This window comes from Vidua macroura, chromosome 3 (genome assembly GCF_024509145.1).
Source record: "Vidua macroura isolate BioBank_ID:100142 chromosome 3, ASM2450914v1, whole genome shotgun sequence".
NCBI classification, from domain to species: Eukaryota; Metazoa; Chordata; class Aves; order Passeriformes; family Viduidae; genus Vidua; species Vidua macroura.
The window spans coordinates 84,803,447-84,815,671 of NC_071573.1; the positions used below are offsets into that span (position 1 = coordinate 84,803,447).

General features: G+C 38.1%; 1 protein-coding gene across 5 annotated transcripts in view; it reads right to left on the bottom strand.

Annotated features, from left to right (window-relative positions):
* Positions 1-12,225, bottom strand: part of KCNQ5 (potassium voltage-gated channel subfamily Q member 5) — a 273,412-nt gene that overhangs the window by 34,453 nt on the left and 226,734 nt on the right. For all 5 annotated transcript variants that reach the window (XM_053974030.1, XM_053974028.1, XM_053974027.1 and 2 more), the window contains exons 5-7: positions 12,093-12,218; positions 5,118-5,228; positions 3,191-3,286 (exon numbers count right to left, since the gene is read on the bottom strand). In XM_053974030.1, coding sequence (XP_053830005.1) covers positions 3,191-3,286; positions 5,118-5,228; positions 12,093-12,218 — 333 coding nt within the window. The remainder of the gene's footprint in view (positions 1-3,190; positions 3,287-5,117; positions 5,229-12,092; positions 12,219-12,225) is intronic.

Consider the following 12,225-nt stretch of genomic DNA (forward strand, 5'->3'; position numbering starts at 1 on the left):
AAACAAAAAATTGAAAAGCAGATTAGTAACTGATACAAGTTGTATCTTTCTCTTATCATTCATAGCACTGATACATGCCTGAGGGGAGGAAGAATACTTTCATAATATCGCCAAGTGGCTGCCATGTTTGTTCGGCTGGCGTCGGTAGAATAAAACCGCCAGGAAGCCTGGTATGGGGAAACAATAGAAAAGCACAAAGGAACCAAGAAAATGAAGTGACAATGCCACCACACTGACTACGGAGCCGAGGGGATTTTGTTCAGACTGGAATGTGCTCGGTTAGGCTGATTCAGGAAATACCAGTACAAACCTGCCAAAACTTTTGTGAATCCCAGTACACTTTATGCAGTAAGATAAGACTTACTGGCTCTGTGAAAGCACCAGAAGATATTCAGCATATAAAGGTGCTCAGAAAAGCATTGCAGTGATTTATTTGTGACAAGTCCATAGGGGACACCCACACAACCTTGCAGTCTGACGTAAAGAAAATGTCACAATACATTTTGCAAATCATAATGAAAACCAGACAAAAAGCACTTAGAAGAAAAGAGAAATATTCTCTGTGGTTTGAAACACTGAAATTATTAATTTTATGTTTTTAAACATTTAACAAAAGTGAGTAACCAAAGCATAGCATTGAAAATGTATCCATTGTTTAGATTTATAATGCATGTAGATAGTAAGATGAGCCTTGGTTCTACAAGCTGGAACATGTTCCCTGATGTCAGCATAACTATATTAATTTGTACTAGCTGAGTATCTGTGCTTCCTGTATATTGTCAACCATTAAATGTCATGTAGGTATTCTTGTATGGAATCTAATACCCTGTGTTTTCCTACTGTGTATCTCCCTGAAACACATCCAGTCTTCATTAACAGATGGAGAACCTGTTACTCACTTTGAAAATTGCTTCACTGGTTGATCGTTCTTGTTGTCAAAAATTTCAGCATTATTTTTAATTTGAAACTCTTCGGTTTTGGCTTGTAGCCAGAGTTACTTGTTATGTTCCTGTCTGCTACATTAAATGGTCCAGTAGGTTCCAAGACTTCCTCTCTGAGCTTCTGTGTTCAAATAATTGTCACACTAAATATTTCTTATCAGCTAAAGAAATTGAGAAAAGTATATCCATACCAAATATTTCACTTTTCTACAGCTATCTACAGGTAAAGGCTCTATCAAAGAGTCTATCTGTGGCAACAGATGAGCTAGCACAGTCTAATTCTACAGTGTAACCGGTTAGAAAATAGACATTACCCTGATAAGCTAGAGACAATTAAAAAAAAACCTGGGCACTGTTACAGGGCCCAATGATATGCAATTCAGACACATTCTGCATTTATGAACAGTAATTTTTTCCAGTCCCTGGCCCATTTTCCCAATGTTTTATTTGCTTTCTCCAATATTTCAGTCTCGCTTACAAACTGTAGATGCTGAGCTGATATGTAGCATATTAGTATGAGCATCATCATACACAGTGGTAGGATCAGTTTTCTCCTCATTATGTTTATGGGTCTGTATCTAAGGACTTTAATAAAACCAGGTGTAGCAACATACTGGGAACTTCTATGAAGCTCTTGACCCTTCTTTCCCAGTCTTTCTCCTCTGTATTTCTCATGCTTCATCAAATCCTTTCCTGATTCAATAATACTGGGATAGAGACATCTTATAATTATCTGGATTCAGTTTCTAGATCAAGTTTTGTATTTGTTGTATTAAAACATTTGGCAGCGATCCTTTCACCCTAAAAGTCACCCAGATTGTCCTTGGTTTTATTCCTGTGTGCCTGTTCTTGTATTTCCTATGCTGCCAGGCCTTGTGCCTTCAGAAGATATCTCTACCAGCAATTTTATATTAATTTCTGGATCACTGAAAGTGTTGAACCTGTAAAGGAACATGTAAATGCTGAACAGCCTTCATCATGGGATCCCACAACAAATGTCTTCCTTTCACAATGATTTTGTTCACTGAGGGTCGCTCTCCAAAATCAGGCAGCTAGCTACTCCTAATCTATTTAGCATTCTGTCTTACTAATATTTTGGTTGAACTGTCATAAAATAATAATAAGAGCTATATCCAAAACCTCAATCTATTATCTGTTTCCTCTGGCAACCAAACTTGGAAGATGATTAGAATATATATGTTAGAAAATAAGCCAAACAGTCATTCTAAACTAGATGCAAAAGTAGTGGAATTATTTTTGTTAATTATTCTAACAAATATTAAATTTGAAATATTTAGAATTTAATAATAATTGAACAGTAAAATTGGAAAACATTTATTAAGTTTAAGAATGCTTCAAAGACAGTCTGACATCTATCTGTACTTAGCATGGACCTCTAGCATATTCATACTCAGCTTCTTTATTTGGATTTATTATTTCAAAAATAAACCCCAGCATACATGGCACACGTAGAATACTTGGCATCCCAGGAAAATAAACTAGGACTCTAGGAGATTATTCCCCCCCTTTTTTTTTTTTAGTCCATCAAGTAGAGCAAAGCTTGCTGCAAAATGATTCTCTGGAGTATTTTCTCAGTTTTAACTAGGACTGGAGGTTAAGGAAAAAGCCAGTGCAAAACAGCTGCCTAAAACATACCATGCCGCATTTTGTTGATTTGCACCATCACATCAGAACAACTTCAGACAATTTCAGACATTTTAAAATTGTTCGTGCCTACATTTCCAGCTTTTGAATCAACTCATAGTGAAAGCAATTCTCTGGGCAGGACATTTTTCATCTTCACCATGTATATCCCTCACTGAAATACTCTAAATCCTGTAGTAGATGAAAAGTAGCTTAATATAGGCAAGCGTGCTGTGCTATCAGTTGGACTGTCTAGGGATCAATTCTCTTTTCCCAAATGGCTTTCTGACTGCAGGCATGCATTTGGCATCCTTGCCTCTGTTTCTTTAACATGGATAGAAGAACAAAAACTACACACAGAAATGCTGTGTGTCTTGTTATAGTTTGTCTTGATGATCTTAAAGGACTTTTCCAACCTAAATGAATCTGTGATTCTGTACAGAATTATGGCAACACATAGTAGTCACTGAGCACAGTTATTTCATTAAACTAACCAATCTGTTAAATATTTTTTCCACAAAACTTTCCAAATGGACATAATAAGTCTTGTTCCAATATGCACTTTAAATCACCTGTGATTATCTTTTTGGTGATTTCATATTTACCTGGATTAGACTTGCAGCTGGATTCCTTCTTTTTTCAAAGTGTTTCTGACGATGCTGTTCCTGCACTTTCAACGCAAATCCTGAGCCAAGGATGCCCTGCAATATCATTATATCAATGTGTAGGTAGTCTTTGAACAAATATACATCATCAATTACAAAGATTTTGTGAAGACGTTAGGATTCCTTACAGAATATCTGTGGAGCTACCAATGACCACTGATTGCCTGGTTTTGTGCTACACTACATTCCTGCAACTACCAAGGCCACAGAGATAGATACATATTTATAAAATCAAGCAGGGATATTCGGAGGAACCTGAGTCAGGAATGAGGAAATGGCCAGCTGACAGATATGCCAGATATATATGGACATCAAAGTCCATATCTGCAGTACTTATAATAACATTTATTTTAGAAAATTTAGAAAATCCATTTCTTCTTGATCTTTCCTATTTAATAATACCCAGTGTTTATTCTAGAGGCTATGAAAAAGCTAATTATGAAACTTCCCCTCTTTTAGCCTTTTACCTTTAAGTAAGATAAATTTGATTCTAACTGAATAGATCCAAGGACTGAGGATGTTTACCTTCTTTACTTGCAAGGAATGTAATACTTTTGCTGGACATGTCTGCATTATAAGGAAGAATATTTCCACTTGATCCTTAGTCAGGATAAAATACTAAAAGAAGTGCAAAAGTTTCCCACATACCTCTCATTTTACAGACAGATTCAGCACTGAAGTATTTATGAGGAAAACTAGAATCTGTACATCGATATGACATGAGGAACAAAAGTTGTGGCATCTCTAATATGTAAGGGTATTCATCTTTTCATTATAGTACTGCTAAGACTAGCTTTCTTGTTAGTGGTGACTAGGTGACAAAAGGAATTAATTACAGTAGATGCCAATAAATGTCAAGGATTCACAAACAGATAATGGGTTATAATTATAATGCATTATAGTATGTCAGAGATACTGAAATACTCTTTGTAGCTAGAGTAAGCAATAAATGCAGTGCACCAGATGATTTAATGCTGTTGACAAATGCAGATTTTTAATCTTGGTTTATCTATATGGTTGAAAACAAATGAAGTATTATATCATCCATGTTTTATGGTATCTAGTATAGTATATATAGTATAGTTTTATAGTATAGATCTACAGATAAAGTATATGAGTATTAAAATATCAAAAGACATTGCACTGGAAACAATACAAAAAATACAAATGCCACTTCTCATTTCATGCTTATTCAAAACTATTTAAAAAATAAAGAGGGAGATTCACTCAAAAAACCAAGGATTTATTTCTGAAGCTACACTATATTTTAGTCATTAGATAATTCCTATTTCCATTAGTCTCTTGAACATTGATAGAAACAACATAAATAAACTGCAATTTTTATTTACAATTATTCACAGAAAATGATAGTTGCATCTTTTGCATTCAGCAACATTAACCATTAGTTGATTTAAGGCCTTCTACTACTCTCTGTTGGTAGCTTGAACATGGCCATACAAAACAAGCTATTAGAAATACCTATTTTTTCCACTATAATCTAAGTTAGAAAAACATATAATATGCTTTTATTTATTTTTTTTTTTTTAATTTTGAAAGAAAAGCAGTAATATATAAGTCACAATTCATAACATAAGGAAGGATTTCCAACTTTACACAATAGTATGTAACCTAATTTAGGGTTATTTCCCAGTTTTGCCCATGCCAGAGAAACTTCCCAAAACCAAAGCAAGGACACCAAACCTTTTCTTTGGATTTTGGATAGCACTTCACAATTGTTGTTGCAGAGCAAAAAGCCTTAAAGGGTTGTTCTTCATGTAGACAGCTTCCTTCAGCTTTTTGTATCATAACAGTGGCAGGACCTACAGGAGTTTCTATTATTTTTTATTAATTTTATAGGCATACTCACAGCAGGTAGTGCAAAGAAAGAAATGCCAAGTAGGGCAAATCCTGCAGAAAGCAACCTTCCAAGCCAAGTAAGAGGAGTTTTGTCTCCATAGCCAATGGTTGTCAATGTGATCTAAAAAGAAATGAATGAAAAACGTGGTTTACCAGAAGCCACTGACAGATTAGCTGCAGATTATTTACATTTACATTTGCTACATTTACATGAAGCAGCATTTCCACTAATTAATCCAAGACATCTGAAACCTATAGCTGTTTGTAAAAAAATGAACACAAATATACTAACATTGACACTTTTCTGTGAAAACGTAATACTGTTTATGACTAAATAAAACTGAGATAAATAATAAATGTTAGAAAAACACCTAAATAAGCAATAAGTTTAAAAAATAATGAAAAATTACCTTGATCTCAAATTTGAGGTAAATGGTAGGAAATTCTATAAGTTAGAAAGAAAAAAAGTGTTCTTTTGCATAGATGTGAAGGTGTTTCACCTATTTTCTGCAGGAAAATATAACGGTATGTATTTGTCTAGCTAAACAAATATAAATTACATGGAGATAATACTGGAAAAATATAGGAGGGAAGGAGTTGATGCTTGCAGATGATGTAAAGTCAAATGAATTGCAAGAAGCAGCGGCATTTTCTGCAAACCCATCAGTACAATTTGAAGTGAATTCTCTTCTGAACCACAAAAAACACTAATGAAAAGCTGGGAAGAACTTTAAGTAAAGTTTCTGGTCCTTTTCCTTTCCTCCTGACAGGCTCAGACACACCTATGTCACTCCTGACACGAAGGTCCAAAGGTTTCTACACAGCAGCAGAGGCAGAGGTACCTCGGGCTGTTGGACCACGTTAGCTCAGATCTACCTGTGGACAGGTCAAAGAGAAAGGGGAGGCAAGTTTTAGTGCTGGTGGGAGGGCTCATTGACCACTGGCCACGAGCAACGTGGCCACTGAGATAATGGTGTGTGGTTGGGGCTCACTGAGAGCATCTTGAAGGCAAAAGATGAGTGTGAGGGCTTTCCCTGACCCAAGGATTGCCCTCCAGGCTAGTTGTGGCCCAGGGAGCACACCAATCCCATACCTGGGGGCTGGACTGGCAGAAGAGTTGTGTCTGTGTGCTTTCACAGAGTTCAGACCCACACGGCTGCCTGGTGTGGGCAGCTGGGGAAGGTGTGGGCAGAGCGCGGGATTGCCGAGGGCCGGCTGGGAGGCTGCGGGCGCGCGCTCAGGCAGCAGCACACCACGTTAAAGGACAAAGACAGACAACAGCAGGCGGAAAGCCAAGGACTCCGGGGCCTGTTCTTAGGGAGAACATGTGCATGGAGCGTTATTTTTCATCGTGTACCAAATGTGGGCAAGTTCAGGCTTAGCAAATATTCTGGCAGCAACAGATTCTTCAGGAAATTGCCTTCTAGAGACATTATTTTGCTTCCAGCTTCCTCAAAGTTCATTCCTAGGCAAGATGGCCAAAACAATTCTATTTAATGTCAGGGTCACCACGGGACAAAAGAAGGAAAGTCTTTTGGAAGTAATTAGATTTCAACTATTTAGGACTCTGTAGATAGTAAACAGTGCTTTTAATTGCTCCCATTGTTGGGAACAAGCTGCTGGTGTAATTTACCCTGAGAAAGCCACAGGGACTAAGAAAGAGAGATGAATTCAGGCTGCAGCTGAAATTTCAAGTGGTTATCAAGTCTCAAGTTTTGTAACACTAGCCTGGTCACAGACACACCACCTTGCATGCCTATCAGGTCTCACTCTTCCTTGCTCCTCTTCACTTCCCTGCCCCATCTCCTCTTCTGAGCCCTTTCTGGACTCTTTGGCAAGCCACTGCCACCCAGGAAGGGACAGAAAATGATCCACATTTCTGTGTGGTTTGTTTCTGCTGCTTTGGTGTTGTGTCAGGTCACAGACATGCCTAACAAGCTCCAGAGCCTGCATAAGGCAGTGAGAGACTGAGATGGAGTAAGAGGGAGGAAGGAACATGAGAATGCAACTCTTTTCTGGCAGAGATGAGCTGGTGCAGCCATGGTCTTGGCCTGGCAGAGGGGATTGATTTGTTTGTTGACGAAAATCACAGCTCTTCACATCAGAGGGCAACTGCAGAACAGTTTGAGGCTATTAAGAGCCCAAGAGAAATGAAACACTTGAACAAATGAATCCCTGAATAAAAGTTCCTCAAAATTTGTTTCCAGGCCAGTTATTGAAAAGCAGTTTGGAGCTCTGGAATGAGCCCGCTTTCTTGGCTTCCATCCAGCTCCCTATCTCTGCCAGTCGCTGGAAAGTACAGAGATATCTCCTGTCTGGGCTGATGAGAGGGAAACAGAACCAAGAGTCATCTGCATATTAATGCTATTGCCACCGAACTGTATTCCAAAGAAGTCAGAGATAAACTTGAACCTTTGGGACCTGACATCTGAGAGCAATCCAAAACCAGGAGCAGTCACACAGAGTATATCTCTGGAATTTCTCCAAAGAAAACAACAAGACCTTATTAAGCCTTTCCCTCAATTCTTCTAGGTACTAAGGACTTAATGGTATCAGTCTGTGATTAAGAATATCAGTTGCTTCTTGCTCACTTTGAGCTATTGTGTGTCAGGATGGTCTTTACAGGAGTGTATAGGTGTCAGCACCATGCTGTACTGTCTTACTCAACACCGAGCAAAGGGGTTTGGTCTCCATTTTATACTACTCTCACCACACAACTAAGAAAATGTTTTCTGGACTTCAGGGTCAAGTTTGGGAATAATCCACTGCATCTTTGTAAGTGCTGCTAGTGCACTTGGCCAGGCCATTGACTGGCAAACCATTGGCCAGGCCTTGACTGGCATAATCCTGAGACTAAATTAACTGAGCAGGATGTGGAAAACTGGACTGGATGTGAAAACACAACAGCGTAAGAAATTTCCAGAATCGCTGCTAATCATGCGAGAAGCAGACAGAAGTTACAGCTAACATTGTGTGGGTAAGAGAGAAGTGGCCAAAGTTCAAAAGTAACTCATCCTATCCTAAAATGTAGGACTTGGGCTTGTCTGAAAAAAAGTCTAGTACTACCAGAGTTGTACTAGGGGGTCTGAACAGGGACCACCCACAGGAGAGGCAGCAGCCTGTCCAACAGATCTTTGGTGGTACTGTATGCCTGTGTCTAAGCAGCTGACTCACACTCCTGCATGGCTAAATGAGCTAGCTGAGTCCTGTCTTTTACACCAGACACAAACCACTCCATTTTGGTTACTTCTATAAATGAGGGGTCTCGACAGACTAGCCACAGTAGGCAGTGTCATCTGACCAGGCTCCAAGCTCACAATTATTATAGAACATCCATTATCTCATTGCTGGAGCTAATAAATATGCTAATACAAATGAGGTAATATAATAATGAATGTGATGATATAACTTAGATGACTTCAATTAGATGAGATAGGACTCAGGAGGCCATTCTCTACCCTAATATTTCTTTTTGATGTTATTTTACGTTCTCCTAGCAATACTTACCTTTTGGATTGTTACCTGACATCACTTAAGTGAAAAAAATACAGTTTGTTCATGCTATCATTACATTAAATGGGAAAAATTTCATCAATGTTAACTCATTTCAGCTAGTCATTGTGCAAAGGTAATTAATTATAATATGTTTTGTGCACTAACAGGTCACTGTGGAGTGCTAGAGCCATTCAGTATCCAACAGTAACTATTGGGTACTACTAGAAAATCAAGACTTATTAAGAGAAATTCTGTCAAATGTGTAAGAGGGACAGAAACTTCAGCTGCATTAAATTTGTAGCTAAAGCTAATTAATGTACAAACGAAATATCACTATAAGTATCCACAGTTCTAGTTAACATCAGTATATCTCAGAAAACCATGTATGGTTTGGTTTTGAAATACTTAGGTTTTTTAATTGACCTTTTGTTCCCATATGGTTTCATTATTTTCTTCTGTTAAATGAATTTATCTTCTCTACTAAAGCAAATTCTGAACTTGAGCTCTTCATGTAACACTCACCATTGTGTGCTGCTGTGTTAGGCAACACTGTGGGGACCCCAGCCACAAGAATATTCACAGTAGTAATATTAATATGATGTTTCAATAGCAGGTTGCACTGTACAGCATGAAATTGCTAATACAGTGGAGTATTCATGTGTAAATTTGGATGCCATATCCTGCCTTTCATTTTTGTATATAAATATGGGCTTCAGAAATGGAGTCAGTGAAATAACCATAGCAGTGTATGGTCCTCAAGTAATCTGAATTAATGAATGAGTTAATTGCAGCATGCTAGTGCTGCTCCTGTAGGGAAAAGCATAAATGCCTCTAAAAGATTGAAATTTAGGGTGACTATTTGTGCCTGACTTTGATGCAGCCTTTTCTTTCTTGTACCTCTGCCATGACAAAATTCAATCCAGAGTTTGGTACATAATCTCTGGTTTAAGTCAGAATAACTTTTGCAAATAAACAAATCAATGACACTAAGCATTGATTTCCCCTAAAATGCCATACAGTCTGTCCTTTTCAAAAATCTGCATGTGGGTTACTCTGGCAGTAAAAACAACCATGACTAAGAAGCACATTATGCATTTCCCACATACTGTTTTACATATTGTAAAAAAATTACTATTATTAAAATGGCAAAGACATCAGGTAAGGGGGAACACTGATTTCTAGTAAGTTTGTGCACTTGCTTAAGTGCATAAAAAACTTAAATGTATTAATGTCATACACTGGGGAAAGAAGAAAATATATAGAAATATACAATATATATTGTTTTCAGGTTTTTAAATAAAATTTGTTGTTTTTCCTGCTGAAATCTAGGCAAGATTCTTGATTTTCTCAGTTGCACTACTTATATAACCTCTGAGTCATGCACTTTCACTTCATAGTGTACAAAATATTTTAAGCACCACTTTATACAACGATTATTTCTGAACAGGGTTTTTCCTTTAAAAATCGCAGTCAGCAGGTACTGGAGAAGCAAATTCCAAAATAAAGGTCTTGTTCCTGCTGCTAGAGCTGCTCAGGAAGAAGGACCTGGATCTAACATGAGCCTCAGTCAGATGCCAGAGTGGAACTCAGAGTTTGCTGGGACTTTCTCATTCCTTGTGCACAGGTTTCCCCATTCCGGCTGGGTACAGTCCTCTGCTCAGTCCAGACTCCCTGCCTGTGCAGGGCTAAGGCACACAGGGCCTTGCAGAGAGGTAGAGGCTGTTTCCTGGGAAATCAAATGCCTGAAAAGATCCATTCCCAAGGACATGCACAGCCACAGGAAGGTCTCTTACAGGACCACGTCCCCACTGCCACCCAAAAGGGGCAACAGTGTTTTCAGACTGCCAGAGCTGGGGTACCCATCAGTGAGGACATCAGCATCCAATGCCAGATGCTTCACAACCCAGTCAATACAGGGAGGTTAGAATGCTTTAAGGCAAACCCAGAACTCAGCTTTTGAAGAAATGGGAAATAAACTACAGTGATGCTACTGAATGCAAAACCTTGTCTTGTGACTTTAGCCAATATGAATTTTACGTGTGTTTATACTACAGGATAAAATGTAGATCTGACTTAATGCTCTAAAGCAACAAGTTTCAGCAAAATATATTTCTGAATATTTGTAAATGTACACATAATATTTAGTATGTCTGGCTTTTCCAAGCCCCAGTTTTGTGCAGTGATAACAGAAATATAGTCTCTAGGGACATGCAACAAATAACTAGCCCTTAGATGAACAGATTTCCAATATACTAACTACCCCTAAAATTAGTGAGTGACCTTGACCTTAGCTCAAAATGCAGACAAAACTTCTTACAAATATTTGCAATAATTTAAGACATTCTGGAAAGGGATTTTGCGCAGTCCCTGTGTGCATGCTGTGAGTCTGCAGATACTACTGAATCTAGATGAAATCCTGTCAGCAAAAGGTCTGAGGTGAGGAAGCTTCATTTTTGCATTATTCTGATAAGGAAAGTTGGCAGAGGCTGGCTCAGGTCTCACACTTATTCCAAGGAAACTAATGAGTGCTCTATGTTATTGTCAGCATTAATGATCTCCCAGGTATCATTTCACTACCCAGACACTGCCAGACCACACTGTGTGTGTTCTACTGCATTAGAAGGAAAAGAAAAACAGTTTTATATTGCCTGACAATAACTGCCTTGTGCTTTGTTGAGGCAGATTTCTTAAGCTGCTTAAGTAACTCTCACACAGTGGAGAAGTCTGGATCACTATAGGACATTTTAAAGCAAAAACTCCTACACATTATGCCATCAAAAAAAAAAAAAATCAAAACTTCAAACTTAGGCTCTTTTTGTTCATTGAATGCCTGGTTTCTTTAACTGTATTAATATAATCTTCCTTCAGAAAAGCAGTCAGGCATGTACTTAGATCCCACAGATTTCAACAAAGTAAAAACAATTGATTTGATAGTTAACCATGATCTCAAGTAAATCGGGGCTTTTATACCTGTAAAAAATAACACTGCTGAACCAGAATTGACATATTCATTCTTGGTCTTTGTCCTCAAGGTACAGAGGAAGGAGAAACAACATCTTTTAAAGGGCACTGATGATACTCTCATGCCAAAGCTGATGTAAGATTTTTTTCCCTCTTTTTTCCTGACACTTTTTCCTCTTCCTACACTGCCACTTAGAGCCCTCTGGTTTATATCAAAACAGCTCTTTGTGGGGCCATATTACAAACTATATTACTGAAAGGCTAAGGGTTAAAAAGTACAATGCTTTCTTCTCTTGAAGGTTTAGTGGTCTGGTTTGCAGCAGAAACACATAAACAGCTGTTCTGCAGGATGGACTGAAATAATCTGTCAATGTGCAAATGAATAGCTGAAGGAGGAAGCTTCTCAGACCATTTTTTTGTCAGTGAAAACAATTCACTGAACAGAACACTAAGTTAAAATCCCCAGTAGGTGAAATTCAAAGCACTTTAGCATACTGGTTAGACAGTCCATGTTATTTTCTGTACTTACTGTGCCCCACCAGAGAGCATCTGCATATGTGGAGAATTCGGTATTTGCATCTTTTTCCACCAGATAAACCAGGAAAGATGAAAAGATGAGTACTAAAAATCCTATGTACCAGGCTGTGATTAATTCCTAGATA